The sequence below is a fragment of the Chelonoidis abingdonii genome, chromosome 1 (genome assembly GCF_003597395.2).
Source record: "Chelonoidis abingdonii isolate Lonesome George chromosome 1, CheloAbing_2.0, whole genome shotgun sequence".
Taxonomy (NCBI): Eukaryota; Metazoa; Chordata; order Testudines; family Testudinidae; genus Chelonoidis; species Chelonoidis abingdonii.
In genome coordinates, this window is record NC_133769.1 from 243,317,579 (window position 1) to 243,345,553 (window position 27,975).

The window sequence follows — 27,975 nt, forward strand, 5'->3', positions numbered from 1 at the left end:
AGCACAGTTCGCAAGAATTATCACTAAACTGTTACCCCAATTCGACTTCCACCCACAAACAAAAATCTCCAGCTTGATTTAAGTGGTGCTTTAAACTCAAATGAGCTGGCCTATCAGAGTACGTCTATAATACGGCCCAGATCAACAGGCTCTCAGGACTCAAGCTACAGCATTGAACATACCTATGTGGACATTGTGGCTTGGGCTCTGAAGCCTAGAGAGGGAAGTGGGCTTCAGGGCCTGAGTTCCAGCCTAAGCTCTGTCTATACAGCTATTTTTAGTGCAGTAGCACAAGCCCAAGTCTGTTGACCCAGGCTTTGATGCTCGCTGCCGAGGGCTGCCACTGGCTGCACAGACATAGGCTACGTCAACACTACGGGATAATTTCGAATTAGCTAAAACCGGTTTTATTAAACAGATATTATAACGTTGATTGTGCGCGTCCACACTAGGCACATTAATTCGACGGTGTGCGTCCATGGTCCGAGGCTAGCGTCGATTTCTGGAGCGGTGCACTGTGGACAGCTATTCTGTAGCTATCCCATAGTTCCCTAAGTCTACCCCACCCCTTGGAATTCCGGGTTGAGAGCCCAGTGCCTGATGGGGCAAAAATCATTGTCGCGGGTGGTTCTGGGTACAGCCTCACCCCTCCCTTTGTGAAAGCAGCAGACAACCATTTCGCGCCTTTCTTCCTGGGTGAACTGAGCAAACACCATAGAACAGCAAGCATGGACCTTGCTGAGATCAGTAACGGAATCGTGGACGTTGTAAACACCTCGCGCATTCTCGTGCTGTCTATGGTGAACCATGAACTGCAAAGACAGGCGAGGAGGAGGCAGCTATGGCAGCGCGGCGACAAGAGCGATGAGGACGTGGACACTGAATTCTCCCTAACCGCGGGCCCCTGCGTTTTGGAGCTACTGCTGGTAATGGGGCAGGTTCTACCCATTGAACACCGATTTTGGGCGTGGGAAACAAGCACAGACTGGTGGGACTGCATAGTTTTGCAGGTGTGGAACGATTATAGTTTTGGCAGGTGTGGGATGATTTCGCCAGTGGCGCTGAAACTTTCTCATTTGCGTAAGAGCACTTTCTTTGCACCTTTGTGACTTGCTTTCCCCTGCCTCTGAAATGCATAAATAACCTAGATAGAGAGCAGCCCCCACTTTAGTGGAGAAGCGAGTGGCAATAGCCAGCACACTCTGGAAACTTGCAACAGCCAGACAGCCTACCGTCCAGTCAGTGACATCAGTTGGAGTGGAATAATCTACTGTGGGGCGCTGTCTGCTGATGCAGTAGCCAAAGCAATTCATAAGCTGCTTGCTACGAAAGGTTTTCAAGTATCAGAGGGGTGCCGTGTTAGTCTGGATCTGTAAAAGCAGCAAGAATCCTGTGGCACCTTAAGACTAACTAGACGTTTGTGGAGCATGACTTTCGTGGTGAATACCCACTTCGTCAGACGTCGCAGGTAGTGCAATTTCCAGGGGGTAGGTCATGTAGCAGCAAAGCAGCTAGAGATAACGAGGTTAGTTCATCAGGAGGATGGGGCCACTGTGTCTAACAGCAGAGAGGTGTGAAAATCATACGAGAGGAGAAGACTGGTTCGTAATTGGCAGCCATTCCAGTCTTTGTTTAGTCAGAGCGATGGTGTAAATTTGCATTTGATGGAACATTGTGAGTACTGAGGGTGGTTAAACATGGGCTGCAGTGCACTCTGTAACCCCACTGCTTCTTTCCTGAAGATCCACTCAGACCTCGCAGGACTATCAGTTTGATCACAACAGCGCTCCAGCGTTGCATCCGCCACCTGCTGATCTCATGCCTACACCTCTAGATTCTTCCTGGCACCTACTTCTCATTCGCAGCGTCCCCCTGTCCTCTACGTTCACTGGCATCTTCCTGTACTTGCTAGCATGTCCTTCCACTCATTCTGTATAAGCCCTTTCTTTTGCGGTACTTCCATGATTTCAGAGAACATTTATCTCCGCGTCACTCTTCTTCCCCGCCTGATCTGAGCTAGCTTCGGGGGAGTGGGAGGCTGGAAAAAAACATGTGCAAGTTGCATGGGCGGAGGGAAACGGGGAAGCAGTATGTAAAAAGATACATTTTCCAGAACAATGTTATACTTTATTACAGTGAGAACACGACCTCTGAGTTCTGATTGCTGTCCAGAGCGGTCAGTGGTGCACTGTGGGATACCTCCTGGAGGCCAATAACGTCGAATTCCGTCCACACTAACACTATTCCGATTTAATAATATCGATTTTAGGGTTACTCCTCTCGTTGGGGAGGAGTACAGAAATCGATTTAAAGAGCCCTTTAAATCGATTTAAAGAGCACACTAGTGTGGACGGGGCAGCGTTAAATTGATTTAACGCTGTTAAAATCGATTTAACGGCGTAGTGTGGACCAAGCCATACTCTCACAGGGAGGCGGGTAGTAATTTGAGTGATGCTGGAGCTAGGAATGCAGTGGGGATTGCTTGAGTTACAGCAACTCATCAGAAGCTAAATCCAATCACTCTGTGTAGCTCCCGGGGTTGTTCTGAAGGGCGGCGGTTCCTAGCTTGAGTGCAATAACTCAAGTGTACTAACTTTAGGAAACTGGTGCAGCAAAGACAAGCCTTTAATGCCACACATAAGTGAGGGCTTGTCTAGGTGAACATTTAGTTCATGGGAAATGGGGATATGAATCTGTCCTGCGCTAGCCTGCCACACACTGTCCACGTGGACCCTGATGATACACCCTAATAGTTTGTTAATGCATGTTAATCTGCTCCCATTCCAAAGCAGGGAAGATCAAAGTGCACGAACAAACTGTTAGTGCGCATCAGCTGGGTCCACATGAACAGTTAGGGTATGCCTACACTGGAATTAAAAACCCATGACTGGCCCGTTCCTGCTGACTTGGTTTTTGGGGCTCAGGCTACAAGGCTGTATAATTGCAGTGTAGACATTTGGGCTTTGGCTGGAGCACCGGGATCTAGGACCCTGCAAGGTGGGAGGATCCCAGAGCTCAGGCTGCCATCCAAGCCAGAACATCTACACTGCAATTAAACATCCCTGCAGCCTGAGCCCCATAAGCCCGAGCCAGCTGGCATGGGCCAACCATGGGTGTCTAGTAGTGCATGGCAGGCTAGATTCATACCCCCGCCTGTAACAAACTAAATGTGTATATATAGACAAGCCCTGAAAACGGAAACAATATGGACAGCAGCTCAAGTGTTATTTTGCAGTATGGCTACGGTCACTCAAGTTATGCTAACTCAAGAGAAGTAACTCAAGTGTTGATAACTCAAGTTAACTCTGCCATGAAGACATACCCTTTGTATGTATTAGTCAGGCCAATACAGAGTCAGAACTGCCTTTAAAAAATAACATGATTAAAACATGTAATGCCTATTATGCCTCTAGATACACTGACCATTCTTTATTCTGGTTACTGGGTATTATACTCTTTTCTGAAGACAAAATTGGGACATTATAGAGAAATATTGTAAATTCTCTCTGATATTAGAAGCTTTTTTCTTTTAAAAAAATCTATTTCAATTCCTACTCATTGTTGCAGTCATTCAAAGTGTTTAAAAGAGATTAGTTTCCTTCACTTCATGCAAACTTTACGGAATTGCTACTTCACTAGAAGTGTAAAAGAAAGTATTACATTTCTTCTTTTTTCTAGGCCTGAGTTGCAGTGATGAATGCTTAGAGTTTCAGTGGAACTGTTAATCTTCTTCTGGAATCTAGTGAACAACAGAAATCATTTTAGCTAGGTCTCTAATGAAAGGCCTACTGTTCACTGATCAGTCCCACATGTGTTTATGAATGTTACCACTGTGCAAACGTCAGCAGGAGGTATACTTTAGGGAAGTTTAGTATATTGAGCCTCTCAGCAGCAGAGATACGTAATAAGGTTTTTCTGGCTTGAATTCTCTGGTGCTATACTGATTAAGCTAAGCTTTCCTTCAGTGGGAAAGTGCCCTGCCTTCCATGCTGCAGAGCAGTGTGCGTGAGCAGAAGAGGAAATATGATGACTGCCCTCCGGGCAACAGCTAAATCTGATAATAAATGCTATGCTGTGACAGAAGTGGTTTAACCGACGAACATGAAATGACTTAAAATCAACTCTGAAGCTGAGTTCACAGACAAATGCATCGACTGCCTTTTATTCTAAACTACCAAAGAGCAGCGTGACAACACCAGGTATTGTACTTTTCACTTTCTATGATCTACTGTAGCAAAATTTTGTTTGGAAATGTACAGGAAAATATTAATGGTCATTCCAAAAAGTTTGCTTCCCTCAGTATAAAATAATTTGATAAAGCATTTGAAAAACATTTCTTGTTACAGCGATGACTGCCATGCACAAATATTCCTTGCCCATGATAGTGCTGTATAAAATGGGAGCAATCAATTGCATTTTGCATACAGTGCATTTTGCATACCAGTTGATTTTGAATTATGAGATGTTTTACTTTGTATGCACTCATTCTACAATTAAGAACATTTTAACAAATTCAGTGGCACCAAATCAAATGATCAAATAAGAGAATTCCATGAGTAATGATGAACTGTTTACTACAGACTGAGGTAATCCTTAAGAAAAGGGGAAAGGGATAGCTCAGTGGTTTGAGCATTGGCTTGCTAAACCCAGGGTTATGAGTTCAATCCTTGAGGAGACAATTTAGGGATCTGAGGCAAAAATCTATCAGGGGATTAGTCCTGCTTTGAGCAAGGGGGTTCCTTCCAACCCTGATGCTCTATGAGAAGGGTTATTGTGTCTAAAAATACCTATAGGTTTTGCCTAGGGCTGTGCTATTTTGCTTGAAGCTAGGTGCTTCTGATTATTTTGCTTTCAAAATAGTGCCTCTAAAACTTCTCTGTCAGTATAAATCTTGTATAGTTAATAAAATATGAAAGGCCTCTTATTTACAACACCTTAAATTGTTAAAAGTGGGGTGTGATCCAATTTCATTTTAATTAGCTTTACTATTTTTTTTGTATTTGAATTTAATACAGTTTGGATAATAAAAAGTGACTAGTCTGTTTAAGAGCAGTTAGGAGATAGTGATTTGAGCTCATGGGAGTTAGAAGTTAGTGCAGCCCTGAGTTCTCCACACTTGCATATGGATGCAGCAGCTCCAAAGCCCCTATTTAGGTAGCCAGGAATTACCAGTGTACAAAGGCACTCTAATCATACTCTACTCTCCTTAATCTGGGCAGAGGGGAAGAGGCTTGAGAATGTGAAGATAAATTAATTTAGTTCACTTTGGTCAGAATATTATCTTGTATTTCATAGGCACCTCCACAGAAAAGTCCACCCAGTCCCATATTCTGAGTGAATGTGAGGAGGGTAAATCCAAAGGTCTGACTTTACGAGCCAGTCCAGACCTGAATAGCAGCTAAATGCACAATAACTGCACCTAACTTTCCAAGCTGCTGAGTACTTGCAACTTTCTTTAACTTTGGTGGGTATTAAAGTTGCTTAGTACAGTGATAATCAGACGAAAGCTCCGGAAGCCTCAAGTGGCTCTTTAATGTGTCTCCCGCAGCTCTTTGCAGCACGTGATATTAAAACACTGTGTGATTTAATTATTAACCAATCAGGATGTTTTTACTATGTTATTAAACAGTTGTACTGAGGTCTGAGTATCATTGGCGTAATATATCTGCAAGTAAGGTCATAAATGTGTGGCTAGAGGAGGGATCTGAAGGCAGTAAGAAATTTTCACTCATCTTAATATGGCTCATTATATACTAATGCCCAGACCTAAATCTGGGACTCTGCAGACTAACTGGGGGCAGTACATTCGGCTAGGTACTTGATAACAAACTAATTGCTTTCAGTATTTTCAGTCAACTTTGGGGAAGTTACTGTGAGGTTTTTGTGTGTGTAAGCCATGTATTGGTACCACATCCATTCTAAAACGCTAATTGTAAAAACTGCACTTCTTGTTCTAAGGCAGTGGTGGGCAACCTGCAGCCCACAGGCTGCCCATCAGGGTAATCTGCTGGTGGGATGCCAGACAGTTTGTTTACATTTGCAGCTCTCAGTGGCCGTGGTTCGCCGTTCCCAGCCAATGGGAGCTGCGGCATGCCTGTGAATCAAGATCATTAGTATGCTATTTTAATTCTTTGTAACTACAGTATCCTGTTCTAAATATGTATAAACCATGCCAACTGTACAGGAGAGCTTAGAGGAAATGTGTGAAAGTAAAATACCCAGATCATAGCTCTGGAGAAACAACCTCCAGAGAGTGCACCCAGAGAGAAAAGGTGTAAACAACAGAAATGTTGCAAAAAACCAGTACCAATTAGGAAAGTGTACATCTCAGAACTTAAGATAAAGAGCCTGAGAGAAGCAAACTGTCAGCATCACTGTGACAATATCAGCTGACAATCTGTAATAGTGGATGACTAGAAATTCTAACAATTAAGCATATCTTTAGGAAGACTAAAAGAAAATATATTGTAAAATGAGCTAGCAGGCTATTATTGTGCTTTAAGAAGATCTCTTACAATTCCTTAATTCAGAAAGGATAGACTTTGTTAATATAATCTTGTAGTACAGTGAAAGAGAATTATTACCCAATCAATGGGGAAACTGTCCTAAGCTAAAGAGAATAAATGCATCAAGAAAGGGAGGGAATGGGCTTCTGTCTGAAAATTGCAGGGGAGACAGAGAAATCAACTGTCATTTTAATTTCCATCACAAGTTAATATGATGGGGTTGGTGCAATGCCATGGGAGCTAACGATTCCAGTTGCCATTCTTGTGGCATCTGGTTACTTCTGTGGACTTTCATGACCTCAGTGAAATGTGTATGTTACATAAGGCCTTGTTCAAATGGAAGTCTTTCCATTGGCTTCAAAAGGCCCTGAATAAGGCCCATGTACTAGGATAATATAATTTGGTTCTTCCTTCACTTTCCTCTCGGTCTACTTGTCTATTTGCCTCTTCTTACCAGTTTCTCAGAGCATGGATCATGCCATTTTCTCTGTTTAGAAGGCAACTAGAACACTGTGGGCATTACACTGATATTATCATTAATTACTTCCAGTATCATGACCTGTTCTTAGAGGTCTATTCCTTTTTGTTGTCATTGCTTTTTTCATTTGGGGCCTAATCCAAAGCTCACTGACGTGAATCAGTACTCCCACTGATTTTAGTGGGGTTTGGATCAGGCTCTTCAATCATTTACATGAGTCCATTTTTTATCTTAATGTGATTTGTTTTGTTTTACAGAATCCTGAAATCCCAACCTCTGTGTCATAGTGGAAATCATGTGGCACCTGACAAGCTACTGGTAAGAACAAAAAACACACTAGAACAAATGACTGTTTCTTCCTGTTTATGAGTGAAAGCTCATGAGAGTTGAATAGTGGCATAATAAAGTCTGCATCAGCATCATAAATATAACAGTAGTGTGGATATAAAAATATAATAAAATAACAATAATGTGACTTGTTGGCGTGGTGGTATTTTTATCCGGTTTCTTCTTAATCTTTTAAATTACCAATGGCAGAAGCTGCCCCCCCCCAAAAAAACAACCCCCCCAAAAGAAACCAATTCCACTTACATGTACATGTCATGTGTAAATGTCTCAAGTTCAATTTTTCTGGGAAGTTTAGAAACCATCAAAAAAAGCAGTTTAAATTATGGGACTGGATTTCCCTGTATTACACCTGTTTAAGGTCAATACATTGGTTGCACTTGTTCTCTGTATGATTTGGAGAATTCTAGGAAAAACCATTTGTTTATTGTAAAGACATTCTAGCCCCTCTATGGTGGGTAAAAGGGCTAGATTGGCATAAAGGAGCCCTAAACAATAATACCTAGCTCTTACATAGGCTTTTTATCAGTGGCTCTCAAAGCACTTTACAAAGGACATAAGTATCATTATTCCCATTTTACAGTTGGGGAAACTGATGCCCCGATTCTGCCTGTTGGAGCTTGCTCCCACAGAAGCACTGTCAAGTACAGCTCTGAGTCTGCCCTTAGAGGATCCCCTTGCATAGTGGAAGAAGTGGGCCACAGCGCACAACACTGGACATTCTGGACAATGTAGTAGTCCAGCGGGCAGCCCTGGGAAGCTGCTGTAACTTAGAGAGTCCTACAGAGCCCCTGCCTCTACCTGGGCTGTGAGTTTTGTGCTGTGCCTCTAAAGGTATGTCTACACTTCGAGCTGGGGTTGAGATTCCCGCTCGAGGAGACATACCCACGCTAGCTCTGATGTAGCTGATGCATTAAAATCAAATGTAGCCATGGCAATGCAAGTAGTGGAAGGGGCCAGGTGATCCCAATACCTGCCTAGGCGTCTCTGATGGGCACACACTTTGAGCAGCTAGCCACTCTCACCAAAGCAGCTACATTCTATTTTTTTAGCATGCTGTCTCCATTAGAGCTAGCACAGGTTTGTTTCCTCAGCTGGGAATCACACCTACAGCTCAAAGCATAAACATACCCTTAAAGGCTTAGCACAGAATTTCATCCACTAGATATCTTGTCATCTCACAGACCTTCTCCAGAGTAAAAGTATTACCCTAGCAGAAGCCTCTTCATTGGTACTGCAAAAGAAGATTTGATTGACTGGGATTCATCTGCCAAATTTGATAGGTAAAATGATTTATAATATAATACTGCGCAAAACTTTTTTGGAGTTATGTGACAAGCAACGCTATGGGTTTCAATATACCAAAGTAAAATAGTTTTCCTCTCTTTGTCACTTTTTAACTACCAAGTGGAGGCCTATAATTTATCCATGTGTTAAACTATGGCCAAGAAGTAGTTGCTGCAAAAAGAAGTAGTAGCTGGCTGACCTTTTAATGTTTTCTTCCTTATTTAGATCTCTGTCATTTGAAGAGCTACATGTGTTTCTTGAAGTAAAACCCTTTCATATTCTTTGAAATACCTTTCCAAATCCCAATCAGCCAGTACACGCAAGTTATTTCCTCATTCCACATGTATTTTTGACTTTTTGCATAAGCTGTAGGAGCTTTGAACTTCAGTCTGTATGTGTAATGAAGGCAGACAGCCAGACTCCAGCATTGCTTCAGGGATTGATGCAGTATTTTTCAGTATATTTCAGATAAACAGAAGATAGGAGTGAAGTATATAGGAGGTATTGCCCCTTCTTTCATGATAAAGTTAAGGGTCACTAGACATCCTGACACTTTCTAATCTATTTAATTGATGTGTGTCTTCAGTATGTAGTGTCTGATCGTGTGTAAAACAGACACTGGATTTTAATGAAACTCCATATTCAAATCCTTATTCTGAAAGATTTGAATTTTGTGACTTGACTTATGGGACTTCAATGAAACTCCAAATTCAAACATCCCAAACTAAAGTAATATTCACGCTCATATCCGTATCTGGATATAAGCTCTAATACAGACCTTGTAATTTCTGTGCTAAGGCGGGCTTTCCTGGAGTTTTGAATTGACCTAGCATGGATCCTTACAAGCAGTTAATCTGTAAAATCTATATAATTTAGTCAAGTCATTTATCATGATATGTAGAAGCAGGATACTGTGTCATCTTGTAATACATTTTTATGTGCATATTGGGGGTGTAGGTATTACTGCCCAGTCATTCTTTTCAATGCAGCATTTATTATCATTCAGTAATACTAGACACATTGTTAACTCTGGAATAGAAAGGAGTGAGGCAAAATGGTTACTGTGCAAAGTAAAATCAGACAAATTATTATAGTACTTCAGTAATTTAAATATTCATGAGGAAAAGGTGGGTAAATGCTGCAGGAAAATTTAATTAGACTAAATAGAAAGATAACCATAATAATTGGCAACATTTTGATTAGTTAGCTCTTGAATTGTCCTTACAATATGAATGCGATAATTGAAAACTTGTCCCATGTATTTTAGGTTATTCCATTAAAAATGTATCATCCACAACTTTAATTCTTTGTAGTTTGGAATGTTGGATCAACACTTAACAAGTCTTTTTCTTGGCCAAATGTTAAGAACTTTAAGCTTATTAAATTATAGCAGATTCAGGAACCCATAGAAACTCTCATTTTTGAGATCCATAAAGCTGATTGAAATACAAAATGTTTTAATTTTTTCAGCATAGTGGCACATTTATATATTCAAATAGATAACAGAGGGACAAATTTATACTTAATCAGATCTGTATTCTTCCTCTCACTTATTTACTTCTAGCTAAAGGTTTATAGAACTGTTTGTTTGCCCAGAATGCAAAACTTGCATGACGATGCCATAATACCAATTTAGAAACCAAGGGGCATTTTGGCTATGTTAATATTTGTGCTTATTCTCACAGAAATCCCCACCTAAAAATAGATATGTGGCTTGCTCACAGCCTAGCCCTGCTAAACTTTTATTGCTTCCTATAGTATGTTCCTGCTGTCTTCTTCCTTGGAGATATTCATTACATGGCTATGAAAGAAATGAATGAACAAAATTATTGCTTTCTTGCTGACACATGGAACCAGATTGGCTGTCTTTATCTAATCCAAGGTGTTGAAGACAGTGGAAATCTCTGTTGGTTCACACTATTCAAGCAGTAAATAGAAAGTGATGGGAATAAGTGAGTTGCTTTGTAGTGGAATAGTTAGCAAGGAGTCATTTTCAGTTTGAATTTCACTAAAAGCTCCTATATAATAATATAAATAATACAATGTATTTTTTTTTAATTTGTGTTGTCAGTTCTTCATAAAACTTCTCACACTTTATTCCTTCCAGGGTTAGAATTATCTGATTTAACCTGCCATTTCCTTCTGGGTGTATTTAAAAATAAAAATAGCCAAATTATATTGATTAGGCCTTTTTTAACCTTTTCAGGACCTCTCTGACCATCGTGCTAGTTTTATGTCTTTTCCTAAAGTCACCTGGATCACATGCTTCGGTCAGTTACAAGCCCAACATTGTACTGATACTGGTCGATGATCTTGGTATTGGAGATGTAGGCTGTTATGGAAATGATACTATAAGGTAAAGGATTTAAGCATAGTAATCAAAATTGTTAATTTACTTTTTTATTGTAAGAATGTCATAGTCTGTCCAATTCCTCCTCTGCTGAGCCACTTGCTGGCAGAAGGACGGGATTCCCTGCTGGTGTCACCAGCAGTAGGTTAAAGGTAGTAACTGGACCATCTCTCTTGCAGCGCTATAAAAACCTCACAATTACATAGTCTGTTAGCAATGGCTATGTTTATTGTCAGTTATTTATCAATCATTCTTTTTTGTTCTTTTGGGCCTGATTTTTAGAAATGCTAAGCACCCACACTGCCAACAGAAGTCATTGGGGGTGGTTGGTGAGCAGTCCCTCTAAAAACAAGTCCTCATTGCATTTGTATAAGTTTGGGTGATTTTTTTTTTTCTGACTCTCAGATAAAAAAAAAATTAAACATGAAAATGAAATAAAGAAAAGGAGAAATAAATATTCCTTATGCTCCTAAAGGCACCCAGTTGAGAATGTTTAAGGAGTTAATTAATGTTAACAAAATGGAAGGTAATTTTGATATACAGTGATGTGTTGATTTTTTTCCATCCCATTTCTGTAGGCTTTATATGTGGTTGTTTAAGCAGAGAACCAATCCTGAAGTCCTCGTTTGGGCAAAACTCGCATTGATTTCAATAAGAATTTTGTATGAGTGAGGACAATCTGCCTTTTGTGAAGAGTTCTGCATAAAAAGTGATGCTATGATGGTGCCAGGTGTCTTTCTACCATAAGAGTAGGGCAATATAATTATTTTTTTGGAAAAAAAAATTCACAACCTTCAGCCTCACCTGCTATTTCCATTAACCAACAGGCTTCTGTCAGTTCCTCAGTAAGGCTGTGTTCCTGTGAGCAAGCGCACAGGGATGGGCCCCTGCAGCCACAGAGCCCCAGTGGCCTCCATGTGGCTGTGCACCAGCGTGAAGATACACCTGCATGGAACTGCTTGTAGGGATGGGGTCTAAGCTTGGGAATTAGTCACTTTAAAAAGTCCAGACAATTGTAATGAGCAGACTAAGAGAGAGAGAAATAAAAAATCCATTATCCTAATTATGGCAGAGGAAGTAGAGAGCTCAGGAAATGCTTATTAGGTTTTCTATTCTTCTTTTTTAAAAAAGAAGAAATATAGTACACAACACTGCTAATCACTGTTAGCTGACAGACCACTGTAATGAAATTTGGTTGTGTTGGTTTTGTTTATAGGACCCCTAATATTGACCGTCTGGCAAAAGAAGGAGTGAAACTTACTCAGCACATTGCTGCGGCTCCACTTTGCACCCCTAGCAGAGCAGCTTTCCTGACCGGCAGATACCCCATCAGATCAGGTTTGGACCTGTTTCATGGTACAGTGCCATCTTAGCAAGAGATCTTAGCTTTTAAACATCTAGGCCAAAGGGACCATTATGATCATCTAGTCTGACCTCCTGCACATTGCAAACCACAGAACCTTGCTCACCCACTCCTGTATTAGACCTCTGGCTGAGTTACTGAAATCTGCAAATCATGATTTAAAGACTTCAGGTTACAGAGAATCCACCATTTACTCCAGTTTAAACCTGCAAGTGACCTATGCCCCATGTTGCAGAGGAAGGCGAAAACCCACCAGGTCTCTGCCAATCTGATCCAGGGGAAAATTCCTTTCCAACCCCAAATATCAGTTGGACTGTGAGCATTTTGGCAAGACCCAACAGCCAGACACCTGAGACAGAATTTTCTATAGTAACTCGGAGCCCTCTTCATCTAGTGTCCCATCACCAGCTGCTGGGGATATTTGCTTATTTTCTGTTATAATTATTGCAAATGGATCCATTCATCCCTGCCTCTGCACAGCACAGAAAAGAGCACTGATGTAGCTATCATGAAAGGAGGCTAGGGGATGCAAACAGATGGGAGCAGCAGCCATGATGTCCCCCATTGAATTGCCACCAGAAGCTTCTCCACATGGGCAATGCACTTTTGAAGGTCCATAGATATTTAACAGATGTAGCTGGCCCATATGAAAGGCAGTGGGGTAGAAAATAAACAGCCATTCCTGGCAGCAGCTTCCCCTCAAACTAGTATATTTTGTGGCACAAAAGATCATGGAATAATGCTGTTCTGTAATAGTGATGCCAATAGTAATGTTTTGCTATAAAGTCGCTAAATCTCAACAATTTATAGCACAGTGCTCAAATGGCTAAAGGTTTCTTAAACCCAGTTTACCTTAGTCCTAAACTCTAAAGAGAAATAGCAGCGATAGTAATGTAATGTCTGAGTATATTGCCTACATGCACTTACTTGCCTAGTTTCATTCCCTCTGGTCAAAAAACAGGAATGACAGACAAACAAGACAAATGTCAGTAACCTATAACTCTGTAACTGTGTTATAATTCACCCAAACCACACAACAGTAATCAATTTGACAGAAGCATTCTTTTCTCTCCTGATGATACAAGTTCTAGGGATGAAAAACAAATAGTTACGCAAGCTTCTAGATTGCAATTCCCTAGTCATTGCACTACAGCAAATTATTTCAGTGAGTATCCCAGGGAGTTTGAAGCTAATATGCTGCCCCACTTCCACCCTTAACCTCCCATTGAGATCAATGGGAATTGTGCACACACATCTACAGTCTAGTCTGTGTTCCTATATCGCAGTGCAGAACCCGTAAAGTCTGGATGATATTGTAATAAATAATAGCTGTTATATTAGTGGCCCATTTCAGTCTTCCAAAAACTTGACCTTTGACTTATGTTTGACCATCTCCATTCCCTGTTATGTTTACAGCTTTCCTCTTTTTCCCACCATCAAACATTCGCTCAGATCTACAACTTTGGTTTCTAAAAATCTGAGGGGAAAAAAAAAAATTCCTATGTTTTCCAAGTCCTGCTGCAAATAATGATTAAAAGGTAGAAGGAAAACATCACACACATCTGTGTGAGGTTCAAATGAGAAATTGGTAATATAAAAGCAAGAGTTTACATCTCTCCATTCTTCACCCAGAGATTACTTTATCTTCACTGGGGCTTAACCAGACAACATAGGCTAGATTCTTAGCTGGTATAAATCAGCACCACACTATTAAAGTCAGTGAAGCTATGCTGGTTTACATCAGCTGAGGATCTGGCCCCAAGAATGTAAGTATGTTTTCTAGTGGCCTGCTAATTATTCAGTTATTAGAGGCGGGGGGAGAGAGACAATGGAAAGATACAAAAAGTTGATTATTGAGTCTAGCAAGTGTTGACTGTGCAGACAAGAGAGCTCTAGTGAGCTATTATAAAAACAAAATTTGCTTTTGACTAAAGCACCCTCATTGCTGTGTTTAGTACTTTTAAAAATTATATATTATAGGTATGGATGCCACTAATGACTATCGTGTTATTCAGTGGGCTGGGGCCTCAGGAGGGCTCCCTCCAAACGAAACCACTTTTGCCAAGATACTACAGAAGCAAGGCTACATCACAGGACTAATAGGTATGTAGAATCAATATTGGTTGGGTAAAAAGTATTAGCTGACCACTTAGCACTGAAATACTTCATTGTGAGGGGACTGATCAATTCTCAGTTTAATGTTTATGACATCATATCATATAATGTCTTTGTTCCCTTGTGTCAGTGTCAAACTGTCTGGAGTGGCTCACAAGTGTGAGTGCCAACCTCAGGGCAGACTGATAGGAACAGGGCACAAAATCAAACTGACTGTATGTTCTATAATTAGATTTCACCAACCAAGTATCAGATGTGACCTCCTAAAGCCTTATAGCAGCCTTAACGTGGAGTCACAGACAGTCCCTCTTTGGGGCATTCCAATCTATCTCGACACCCAAGCAAGCCTGCCTTTGTAATAGACGGCCCTTTTCACCAAAAACCACATCAGTATTCAGGTTATTCCCAGTCCCGAAGAACCAGTCACTTACCCCAGATCAACTGTACCTCCAATCTCAAATCAAAGATAGCATGTGCAGCCAATCTTGTAATAAACTGACTAAAGGTTTATTAACTAAGAAAAAGAAATATGAGTTATTTATGCAGTTAAAGCTGGTAAACTTACACCCATAAATGAGTTAATCAAGTTTCAAAAGATAAAAGATGCTTCTATAATGAGCAAGGTTTTATGTCTTTAGGGTAAACCAAAGCCAAGCAGCTTGGGGATTTCTTGCTTATGTTTAGGAATCTTTGCCTCTCAGAATCCAGGCAGCATAAAGATAACAGTTACTCCTTAACAGGCATTTTTATTCCCTTCCCTCAGGGTTCAAGATGTGATGGGAGGAAGGCTTGTGCACATACCCTCTTCATGGGGGGTGGGGAAGCAATCAACAAAGTCTTTTGTCTACAATGGCATGTCTGACTTTATTTTGTTGGGGAGGAGATAACACCTTTTGTGGTAAACTGGCATTTCACACTTGGTAATGCTTCTTCCCTGACTGGCGGGATTTACAGTTTTAGCAAACATTTAAACATTCCCTTAGAACAAGGATTAGCAACCTTCTGGCATGCAGCCCATCAGGGAAATCCGCTGATGGGCCAGGACGGTTTGTTTACCTGCAGCGTCCGTGGGTTCGGCCAACTGCAGCTCCCACTGGCCGCGGTTTGCCGTTCCAGGCCAATGGGCTCTGCGGGAAGCAGCGGCCAGGACATCCCTTGGCCTGTTATAGACTTCCCTCATGAGCCGCGTGCAGTGATGAGCTGCCAAAATATTAACAACAGGTTCCCTCCTCCTCATCCCACGATGGGGTCGTGCCCTCCCCCAAGACTCCTGCCCCATCCAACCCCCCCATGTTCCTTGATGCCCCCCACCCGGGACCCCTGCCCCATCCATCCCCGTTCCCTGTCCCCTGACTGCCCCCTGCCATGCCATCCAACCCCTCCTCATTCCTGATGCCCCCGGGGGACCCCTGCCCCATCCAACCACCCCTTCTCTCTGTCCCCGACTGCCCCTGGAACCCCTGCCCCTGACTAGCCCCTACCGCCTCATCCAACCCCTGCTCCTTCCTGACTGCCCCCCCGGGACCCCTGCACCCATTCAATCCCTCTGTTTCCTGCCCTCTGACTGCCCCAACCCCTATCTACCCCCCTATAGCCCCCCAAACTCCCCTGCCCTCTTCCAACACCCCCTCCCTGCTCCCTGCCCCTTTACTGTGCTGCCTGGAGCCGCTTGGCCGGGGCCAGGCTGGGGCCTGGGCCGCGGGGCCCGAGCCAGGCTGGTGCCAGGGGCACTCGGCTGGGGCCGGGACTGGGCCGGGGCACTCGGCTGGGATGCTTGGCCGGGGCCGGGCCAGAGCTGCTTGGCCGGGGCCAGGTCCCAGCTGGAGCCACTCGGCTGGGGCCAGGGTTGGGTAGGGATCCCGGCCGGAGCAGGGACCGGAGCCGCTTGGCTGGGGCCGGCACTGGCGCTGTGGGCCTCCAGCTCACCACTGGCCACATGCCAAAGGTTGCCAATCCCTGCCTTAGAACATGGGATACAGATACAATAGGTAGAATTAATGCATGTAGCATTAAAGTCTAAACACATTCTTGTAACTCTAATATCTATTTTAACAACATTAACACACCGGTGAGAGAGACTGGTATCCAGCTGTGCATTTGTCAGTGTTCAGTGAGGCCTGGGACCTTGGCATGATCTGCCACCAGGTACATCCTGTAGTCACCACTTCTGCACCAAAGAAACTATTCCAGTTAGAAAGACATTCAGCTAGAAAGAATAAATGATACTGATGATATGCTCACCTTTAAAATGGAACTGTATCACACTCAACCACAAGCACTTGTCCAAGATCTAACTGTCTATGCATTCATTTAAATAGATCTTGCAAGATTACTATACCAGTAATAGTGCTATCTAGTGATTTCCAATAATATTACATTAACATGTACAAATGAGTTACATTTTGAGCCTGTGCCTTTAGATTTTAGACATTTTGGGCCAGAAGCATAGCTGGTATAAATTGACACAGCTCCAATTGAAAGCAACGGAACTAAGCCAATTTACACCATCTGAGGATTTGGCCCTTCACATATAGGGGTACCATGAGTTAAGATTATTCAAAAGTTACAGTATACTACATTGTACTTGAACAAGATTTCAATACAGCCCAGATAAAACATGCTTTTATGGGATTAATAAAGATGTCAGTTTCATTTGTACCTGTCTAATTGTGCCACTCAGTTTTCATAAGGCAACTTGCTAAAACAACTATTCACTTTTTAGTCATGACCTGAAATAGTATTCCCTCAAATGGTTCATCTAACCTCCCGCACCACAAGGGCCATGTCTGAAAAAGCATAAACAGAGAATTTTCAAGACTGAATTTCCGGAGGACTCAACCCAACCTAGTATGGATGCCTAAGTCTAGGCAGCCAAAAACTCTGGCCTACATATACAAAACAGCATTTACACACATAAATTAAACATCTGCTATCTAATGTGCATGCACAAGTTGATTTGTGTACATTAAAAATCTAATACAAAAATTAGCAGAAGATATTGAAAATGTAGCCCTTAAGGCATTAGAAAACAGGTTAAGAAGAACAATTTTTCTCCCTCCTCCTGGTGTAAACAGGTGTAACACAGGGAATCTTCATTTTCCTTGTGATACATGAGGGAAAAATGCTGTAGTTGTTTCATAATTTTCACAAACATCACATTTGACGCTGTGTAGTGCTTCCACTTGGCTTCAGTATTGAATCATTGACATAAACTACTGTCATAGTATAATTCCCCACTCTGAACCTTAGCGTCCAAAAGATGAGGTACCAGCATGTATTCCTCTAAGCTCAATTACCAGCTTAGTACTTGTAGCGCTGCCACCAACCAGGAATTCCAGTCCTGGACACTCTGTCCCCAAGACCTTGCCGGGAACCCACCCAGTCCCTCTGGATCTTAACTCAAGAAAGTCAAACCCTTTCCCTCACCATTGCCTCTCCCAGGCTTCCCTCCCTGGGTTACCCTGGAAGATCACTGTGATGCAAACTCCTTGAATCTAAAAACAGAGAGGAAAATTCACCTTCCCCCCTCCTTCTTCCCCCTCCCGACTCTCCCTGAAGAGAAAGTAAGCCTAACACAGAGAGAAATTACCTTTCTCTCCCCCTCCCTCTTTCTCCCACCAAGTCCCTGGTGATCCAGACCCCGTCCCTGGGTCTCACACCAGAATAAAAAAAAATCAGGTTCTTAAACAAGAAAAGCTTTTATTAAAGAGAGAAAAACAGTAAAAATATCTTTGTAAATTTAAGATGGAATTTTACAGGGTCTTTCAGCTATAGACACTGGAATACCCTCCAGCCTAGTATACAGTACAAATTAAAATCCTTTCTGCAAAATACAAATTTAACTCCTTCCAGCCAAACACACTTGCAAATAAAGAAAACAAACATGAGCCTAACCTGCCTTATCTACCTAGTACTCACTTTCTGAATTATAGAGCCCTGTATTGGAGAGATTGGAGAGAAACCTGGTTGCACATCTGGTCCCTCTGAGCCCCCAGAGTGAACAACAACCAAAAACTAACAGCACACGCAAAAACTTCCCTTCCTCAAGATTTGAAAGTATCCTGTTCCCTGATTGGTCCTCTGGTCAGGAGACAGCCAGGCTCACTGATCTTGTTAACCCTTTACAGGCAAAAGAGATATGAAGTACTTCTGTTCTATTAACTCTTACTTATCTGTTTATGACAACCATATACAGGTTCCTGTACTTCACGATAGACATTATCCCTTAGGAAGCCCATGGCATTTCATTCTGAGGATTTAGATGGCAGAGTGTGTTCACTTTTTGCCCATGGGTGCCCAAGTTTGAGTTCCAATATAGACATCAAAAGCATCATACAATTGAGCAAGACTGCCAGTCTTTGTTGAACAGAGTCCGAGGGTCATAAGCAGCATTGGCAATAAATAGCAGGATTGAAGTGCATGACCATTAAGTAAGGCATCTTGCACAGTTCCTGCCCACATTACATTTAGCTGGGCACTAAATTAACTCACAGTTTCTTTTAAGATGTGTACCACAACTTTGTATTTTCTAATTGTCTAAGGGCTGCATATTTTGTCTCTCTTTAAAATTGAAATAGGTTTAACTGCAGAGCAAAAGCAGCTATTAAATGATCAGCAATGTGATTTGAGGAGAATATTTTTGTTAAAAGCGTCTGAATTGTCTTTCACAATGTTGCTTACTGCATGTCTGCCAAACACTTATTTCTCTTATTTATATGTTTATTCTCTATGGGCCTGTTGTTTTTTTTTCAAGAGAATCTGTGAACCCACAGCTACCATTAACTTCAGCTAAAGATTTGAGCATTCAACACTTTTGAAATTCAGGCCCATTATATCTGTGTCTGTATTTACAGACCATATGCCTATATTTTCATCACAAAGTGGAAATGATCATGGTGTATTGGGAAATACCTTGACTATAGGGTGACAAGACAGTAAGTGTGAAAAATCGGGATGGGGGTGAGGGGGTAATAGGATCCTATATAAGAGAAAGACCCAAAAATCAGGATTGTCCCTATAAAATCAGGACATCTGGTCACCCTACTTGAGTATTTGGCTGAGGGCAATTCAGACTTCCTGATCAGAGTGTTTACCCACCTATTAATCATTTTATATCTGCATCTAGCAAGGAGGCTGCATCCTTTTTTCTCAGATAGAGACCTTTTGGTTGTGATCCTTGCTTGTGTCAGCTCAGTATTAGAATACTAGAGTGCTCTCTGCGTGCGGCTAAACTTTTAAATCCAATTGCAATCTGAAGTTAGTGTGCCACTAGTAATTCACGAGGCCACTTGGTTAGCAAAATTCTTGCTCTAAGTGCATGACTCTTGTGCTCCATAGTTGGGGCTGGTTGTGCATGGATTCCAAAGTGGAATTCAAGGTATTGTTTTTGATCCATGACATTGAAATGGCCTACTGGATGGACTAGAACTTCCCCCGTATCACACTTGCGATCAGCAGTGGCACCCGAGGAACTCCCTTAATATAGATGAAAGGGAGCGGCTGGCCCCTTGGTTTTGGAATTCACAGCCCCCGTATCTTGGTTCAAACCATCTTGAATTTAGTGATCTTCTGAGTATGCGGCAAAGCCCATCTTGCGGGAAGATTGAGCTGGATTGTGGTGTGGCCTTTTTCTCTGAGTAATGATTATATATTACGGGAGAGGAGTGGCTGTTGTTTTGTTTCATGATGGCTTTATTATTTCAGTTGGAAAGAGTATCTAGAGCTTGGACAGGTACCATAAACTAGTATTTCTTTATGCCCATTCACTGTATATATCCTCATCACTAAAGTTATTTACATCCAAAATAGGGTTTACACTGATATCTCCAGCATCTCATGGCTTATTTGGCAGATAGCCAGAAAAGATTGTCACTTTCACTGGTATAAGGGGTCTTGAGCCTATTTCACTTTATTATTGGCTCCATATTTATATCCAGATCACACCCTATCATTTTGTAACCCACACATCATCTGACTTTCTACATAGATCTACTGCTACACTGTTCTAAGTTTTCCAGAACAATAACCTACTTCATTCATTATGTTGGCTTTCTAGAGGGTACAGAGGCAAGAGAAAAATGTTGTTTCAGCCTGTGTAACAAAAGGACTTCTTTTCCCTTTTTCATAGCTGGCAGAGGTCCAAGAATGCCAGATATTTTCTGCCTTGCCCTTTAAATCCTGGTTGTTCTCAGTTACTGGATCCTATTTTAGGGCCTATGAATAGAGCCTAAACCGATCCAGGCAAGAGGGACTGTGTATCCAAGCAGAACCCCAATGGTTTCAGAGGGACCCCGTGAGAGTGTAAAGACTCGGCCTTTTGGACCAGATTACATAATTAGGGCCTCATTGTAGGAGGAAAAAGAAATTTTATTAGTGAGGTGGTTTTTGCTTTTTGTCCTCATGAGAGCAGAATATTTTAAATGATTGTATTGTAACTTTACATTTAAAAATATATATATTTTCAGGGAAGTGGCATCAAGGTGTGAACTGTGAATCCCGCAACGACTACTGTCATCACCCTTTAAACCATGGGTTTGATTATTTTTATGGCATGCCATTTAGTCTAATGAATGACTGTCAAATAACACAACCTCCAGAGAAGGACAGAGTCTTGAGAACCAAACTCTGGCTTTACTCCCAGACAATTGGCCTTGCTGTACTCACACTTGCAATAGCAAGACTTACTGGCTTGGTCTCAGTCACCTGGAAAATAATCACCTGCCTTGCTTGGTTTGGTTTTTTGTTCTTTGCATCCTGGTTCTCAAGTTATGGATTCATAAGATATTGGGACTGCATTCTGATGAGAAACCATGAAATTACTGAACAGCCAATGGTGGTAGAAAGAACTACATCCCTTATACTGAAGGAGGCCATTTCTTTTATTGAAAGGTAAAATACATTTCATTTTGACCATATTTATTTTAGTTCTTGAATAGCTCACTACATTGTTTAATTATCTAATTGATTGATCGATTAGTTTTTATATAATGCTTTCAAATGTAAATATGTAATTATTATCTTGACTCCAAAAGTTAAAGTCATAGACATAGAGTTTAAAGCCAGAGAGCACCACCAAATCACCTTGTCTGACCTCCGGCATATCATAGATCACTAACCACCCCCCCAGCACCAAAATAACAGCCAGTATTAGATCAAAGTATTACAGTCCTTGGAAGACTAAACTTTTGCGTGGCACAAGCACGGAACAGGAGGGAGTGAGGTTCTCCAGTTCCTGAGGTTCTTGCAATGGCAGGGAATTGATTTAATGAGGTATACCAAGATTATTCTAGCAAGTGACCCATGCTCCTTGCTTCAAAGGAAGGTGAAAACTCCCAAGGTTTGCCAGTCTGACCTGAGGGAAAAAAGGCCATACATTGGGTCAGGAAGGAATCAATGAGATCCTGAGCATATGAGCAAGACTCATCAGACAAGCACCTGAAATAAAAATATTCTCAGTACTTCTCAAAGCACTGCCCACCCCGTTCAGTATCCCATCTCTAGGCAGGGCTATCTGAGGCTTCAGAGGAAGGAGACAAAATATATACATACACTGAGGTGGGGGGAGAAGGATTCCCTTCCTGACCCTTACTGGTAAGCAGTTGAAGCCCCGAGGCATGAGATTTTAGGAACATAAGACACAGGTTAGAAGGGATCTTCAGGCTGCCAAGACCAGTCCACCCCGACAGGCTACCCAGTCATGCAATCCTATTCATAAATGTGTCCATCTCTTTCTTAAAACCGATTAGGTTATTTGCTTCTTCAACTTCAATTGAGAGGCTGGCTCAAAACCTTACTCTTCTAATAGTTAGAAACCTTCTTCTAATTTCCAGCATGAATTTATTCATAGCCAGTTTGTATCCATTTGTTCTTGTGCCAACATTTTCCTTTTAAGTTAAGGCTGCCTGAAGGTTTTCCTTATAATTTACTGTTTTCAGGAACTCTGAACTTTTCAAAATTTTCAACTTTTGGACAGAAAATTTCCAGGCTCTGTTTATAGAGTTACTTTTTGTCCTCATGAGACCAGACTATTTTAAATGATTGCAGCTCACCTTAGCTACTGATCTATATTGGTGCTTCAACCTAGATGGAGCTACCATAAGGTAGGTGCATAACTGTTCAGAAGACCTTTCCCAGAGAGTAGTTATCAGTGGTCCACAGTCATGCTGGAAGGGTATAATGAGTGGGGTCCCAGCAGGATCAGTTCTGGATCCGGTTCTGTTCAATATCTTCATCAATGATTTAGCTAAGGACATAGAGAGTTCACTTATAAAGTTTGCAGATGATACCAAGCTGGGTGAGGTTGCAAGTGCTTTGGGGGATAGGATTAAAATTCAAAATGATCTGGACATGGTCTGAAGTAAATAGGATGAAATTCAATAAGCACAAATGCAAAATACTCCATTTAGGAAGGAACAATCAGTTGGACACATACAAAATGGGAAATGACTGCCTAGGAAGGAGTACTGCGGAAAGGAATCTGGGGGTCATAGTGGATCACAAGCTAAATATGAGTCAACAGTGTAACGCTGTTGCAAAAAAAAGTGAACATATTCTGGGATGTATTAGCAGGAGTGTTGTAAGCAAGACACGAGAAGTAATTATTCTGCTCTACTCCGCGCTGATTAGGCCTCAGCCAGAATATTGTGTCCACTTCTGGATGTCACATTTCAGGAAAGATGTGGTCAAATTGGAGAAAGTCCAGGGAAGAGCAACAAAAATGATTAAAGGTTTAGAAAATATGACCTGTGAGGGAAGATTGAAAAAATTGGGTTTATCTAGTCTGGAAAAGAGGAGACTGAGGGGGGACATAACAGTTTTCCAGTACATAAAAGATTGTTACAAGGAGGAGGGAGAAAAATTGTTCTTCTTAACCTCTGAGGATAGGACAAGAAGCAATGGGCTTAAATTGCAGCAAGGGAGGTTTAGGCTGGTCATTAGGAAAAAACTTCCTAACTGCTAGGATGGTTAAGTACTGGAATAAATTGCCTAGGGAGATTGTGGAATCTCCATCGTTGGAGATTTTTAAGAGCAAGTTGGACAAACACATGTCAGGGATAGGCTAGATAATACTTAGTCCTGCCATGATTGCAGGGTCCCTTCCAGTCCTATAATTCTATGATTTCACAGAAACTAACCCCATAAACTTCTAGTTCCTGAAACATAAGCCAAATTAATATGACAGACTACCTTCGCAAAAGAGTTGTGACTTGAACTTTAAAAAAAGTAAAGTATGTGTATAAAGTAAGGTACTTTGCAAGGAAATGATGACAGATTTAATTCTTTTAAAGAAACAAGCATGGGCCATTCCTCCTCTTTGTTTCCTTTCTACATGTCCACACACCCCTTATCACCACGGAGTTGTTTCTTGGGAAGAGCAGCTATGGCTTATATGGAGATAATGTAGAGGAGATGGACTGGATGGTGGGTAAGTCGATTTAACAAATGATACTTGCTCTAACAACCTAACACACAATTAAAATGCTCACAACATTCATAAAGGAGAGTCATTGTTTCTGATTACACTGTGGTAGTCTGCTGCAGAGGGCTCATCTGCACAAACCATTACTGTGCGGTGAGCTCTCCACCAGGCAGTTGTCTGTGCTGATCCAGCTGCTGTGCACTAACCATTCCCTAGTGCATCTGGCAATCTGACCCATACTGACTATGGACTGTCTATTGATGTACTCTTGATTCAAACTGCAATATGTCAGTGTGGCCTAGGAAGTGTTCATTGCATAGCAACAGGGTCTACACAGACAGCTAATGCATAGCATACTGGAGAGCTGTAGATTTACACCTCTGCTAGCTGCACAGTCAGTGTTTGTGTAGATGTGCCCTCAAGCTGTAAGGTCTCCAAGACAGGGAGTATCTTTTTGCTCAGTGTTTGTCCTGCACCTACCACAACAGAGTCCTGATCCATGACTAGGGTTCATAGGCACTTCTACTACTAATAATAATAATTAATAATTATAATAATGGGTTAATGGTACGTTACAATTTTCCTTTGCATTTAAAAATTGTCAATGAAATCACAAGCAAAGGTTCGGATCTCACAAACGCTTCAGTACATGCTTATCTTTATCTGCTCAAGGAGTCCACTTGAGCTCAGTGGGTCTACTCACATGCTTAAAGTTCAGTGTGTGCATATTTGTAGGACTGGAGCCAAAATTTGTTTTGCTAGTCCTAGCTCTGCTTTTGTTTCTTGGTACATTCTTATCACTATTTTTATTTACAGGCAGGGTCCTGGATGCTATTGATAAGAAAGGTTTGAAAAATACCACACTCACGTACTTTTCCTCTGACCATGGTGGGTTCTTGGAAGCTCAAGGAGGAAAAGCCCAATTAGGTGGCTGGAATGGAATATACAAAGGTGAGGATTGTTATCCAGAGTGAATTCCTTAAATACGCAAATTGTCTTCCTGGTATAATCAGCAGAGTATTTAATGGTACCATAGGCAGCAAGTAAGTAATCAAATCATATTTATTAAAATAGCATTTTAGTGTTAGGCCATAATGCATAGCAAAGGCATATTGTAAAATCAACAGTGCTCCATAAAACAGATACAAATTTTAAAAAGTCAAAAATGGAAAACACAAGATTAACCCTTCTCCTAAAATCAGTTACTCCTTTAAAATCATACCCCTGAAATGATATACAGAAATAACATAACAAGGAGTAAAGTTCTAGGTCATAAAGATTAAAGATCTAGGTCTCATCTACTTTCTTTTTCTTCTGACCAGGCAAATATGGAAGCAGCCCATATAATCTAGAAATTTCTCCCCATAAAAAGTAATCCAGTATTTGAGTTGGTGTGGTAAAAAGCATCTGAGCCAGGATTGTGGCTAACATTTATTTCCAGGTGACAAGAAAGTAGACAGCATAGTAAATCTTTGACCTGGCCAGACCTCCTTGGCAAAGACAACTATATCTCTCAATATCAGTGTACCTCCATTCCAAATGTGGTGATTGAATGGTTTAAAAGAGAGCTGTAAAGGGTCTCATTAACTTATTATTCTAAATATCCAAATATTTCTTGCATCTATGAATATTCTTTAAATGAGAAAGTCAAGGGGACATATTTGTTGGATGGACAACTAACATCCTGTTGTCTGTAAATATTTCCTGCTCTAAACTTAAGTAAAGATTTCACACCCTTGCCTGCAGTCCTAGCCAGGTCAAGTTCTGAGAAGCCCAAGGAATGGAGAGAACAACAAACTTGCAGAAGCCAGGGGAACTTTAGGGTATGTGTCTTGTTTTGTTAAGCTTGTTAAGCCTTGGAAGACACTGTAGATTCATATGCCAATAACTAATGCAAAGGCACTGATCCCTAGCTGAAATTGTACAATCTCCCTATGTAAAGCAGATGGTGGGTGATTTGGGAAATGGAGCACTCTCCTTAAATTTTTTTTTTTTTTTTTGCACAACCTCTAACACATTAAAGGTTTTCCAGCTCCAAATGTCCACATTATATAATATTTGGGCATGGATTTTATCCCTGAAAACTCTAAAAGCCAGAATGATTAAATTATCCCTGTGGACCCATGTAAAATAAAGCACCAGTTGCATAGAACTTAAGGTTCTCTTCTTTACCTCTTCTATAGATTTATCCCATTAGCTATTATATGTAAAACAAATACCTAAAAAAGGTTTCAGTGTTCCTATTCAATATAATAGCCCTCAATTACCCATTTAAGAAGCTTTGGTCTGTGGCCAAAGGAAATTACTTTAGTTTTCTGGGTCAAATTTGTTTGATTTGGAGCTCCCTTTTGTGGTCAGGTACTCCTGCTGGCAAAAAGAGCTCAAATCCTTTAACATACCCATTAACCCCGAAAGTATATGAGGCAGCAAAATCATGGCATAAAGAAAGACCAGTGTAAATTGGTGCAAACTTCAGGGAGGGAAACACTATACCACTTCTAAAATCACCACAACTTCATTAGTGTAAACGTGAAATAGGAAAGGGGCCAATAAACAACTTTGGACTCCCTTAGTGATGTTGATAGGGTCAGTTAGCTCACCTCATTACCATATTCTACCTTTGGCCACCATTTGGCTACAAAGATCTCTCAGAGGAGAGAGTAGCCAAAGAGCTATGACAGCCCTCACAAGTTTATCCCAGAGATGACCAATGTCAATGGAATCAAAAGCCAATTTCAGGTCAACAAGAACCACAAAAAATTCCCCCTCTTTGGGGGGAGCAATATTTATGAACTAAATGAATACAGGTATGTGACGGGGTGTCCACCCACAATTAACTGCCCAGGCTGCACCTGGAGAAGGATACAGGGAGCAGGGATTTAATTAGAAGAGGCTCAGCTGGGCAGGAAGAGGCAGGGGCTATATAAGCCAGGAAGCTAGAAACAGAAGAGGCTGGAAGGAAGGAGTCTCCAGTCACTCCCTGGAAGAAGGGAGGTGTGTCTGGGGTTGGAGGCAAGAAGCCTACAGTTACTCCTTGGTAGGAGAGAGTGTAGCTTGGCAAGCCCAGAGAAGGAGGAGAGCCAAAGAGATAGGCAAAGTTCAGGGGAAAAGGCAGCAAGGTATGGGATAGGTCAAACCTTGCCTGTCAGTGAGAGGGCCCCTGAGAAGAGACCTGGAATAGAGGGACGGTCCAGGTCCCCCTACCAGCTGCTGATGAAGAGACACTGGTGGGGCACTGCCTGACCCTGTTCGCGAAGAGAGACTTTCCCGCCCTGGAAGGGGGAAACACATATGGTGACTCGGCTGGAGGGTTGAGTCATGAAAAAGAAGCAGCAGTTCCTGGAATAAGAGGGGTCTACAGGGTGAGAGGATGATGAGAGAGACACTTCCGGGAAGGGCACGTCTGGCCAAAGCTAATCCCCAGGATGGCCAGCAGGAGATGCCACTAGCGGTGAGTGCACCCTTGTGACAGGGTAAAATAGTTTTCAATGATAGAGCAGCCATTTCTGAAACCAGCTTGTTTCTCAGCAAATAAATTACCACTTTCTACCTAAACCTTTAATATCCACAGGAGATCTCTAGTATAGTTTAAAAATCACATGTAAAAGGCTAATTGGTTGGTAATTCATAGGCTCATTGCTGTCACCTTTTTTGTAAAGAAGCACAATATAACTGGTGGACCAACATGGAGGGAGAAATTCCTGTATTATTTATGTTAGTAAATAATTTACTAACACAGGGGTCAGGGGCCCACAAATTTATACTGTCCTTACAAACTTGTGTTGCAATAACATCCTCCTAGAAGCTTTGTTATGATATTGTTGGTTTATCAAAATTGTAACTTACCTGGAGATTGGAGGCCATTCTGGAAAGGAACAAAGGTTTGGGGAGATGGACTTCAATATTAACTCTAATCTTGTCATAACCCATTGCCACCAACTTCCAAAATAGAGAAGTTTTTTTTCTTTGTGGCATCACATTCAAATTCCTTCCAAAGGGCCTTTTGATGCTCCAACTTTTATTCAGTAATTTTCTATATTCCCTTCTCAGGAGAACTAATTTCTTAATTGAATCAGGAGAACCATGATTTCTGACACACATTATCTGAAACTG

General features: G+C 41.5%; 1 protein-coding gene across 1 annotated transcript in view; it reads left to right on the forward strand.

The window, feature by feature from the left end:
• The first annotated feature begins 3,946 nt into the window (after nucleotides 1-3,946).
• Nucleotides 3,947-27,975, forward strand: part of LOC116820864 (arylsulfatase D-like) — a 29,797-nt gene continuing 5,768 nt past the window's right edge. Inside the window, exons 1-8 of the mRNA XM_032773598.1 lie at nucleotides 3,947-4,199; nucleotides 7,242-7,302; nucleotides 10,823-10,972; nucleotides 12,183-12,304; nucleotides 14,310-14,432; nucleotides 20,909-21,332; nucleotides 23,732-23,868; nucleotides 24,679-24,813. Of these exons, the coding sequence (XP_032629489.1) occupies nucleotides 7,280-7,302; nucleotides 10,823-10,972; nucleotides 12,183-12,304; nucleotides 14,310-14,432; nucleotides 20,909-21,332; nucleotides 23,732-23,868; nucleotides 24,679-24,813 (1,114 nt within the window). The 5' untranslated portion in view covers nucleotides 3,947-4,199; nucleotides 7,242-7,279. The remainder of the gene's footprint in view (nucleotides 4,200-7,241; nucleotides 7,303-10,822; nucleotides 10,973-12,182; nucleotides 12,305-14,309; nucleotides 14,433-20,908; nucleotides 21,333-23,731; nucleotides 23,869-24,678; nucleotides 24,814-27,975) is intronic.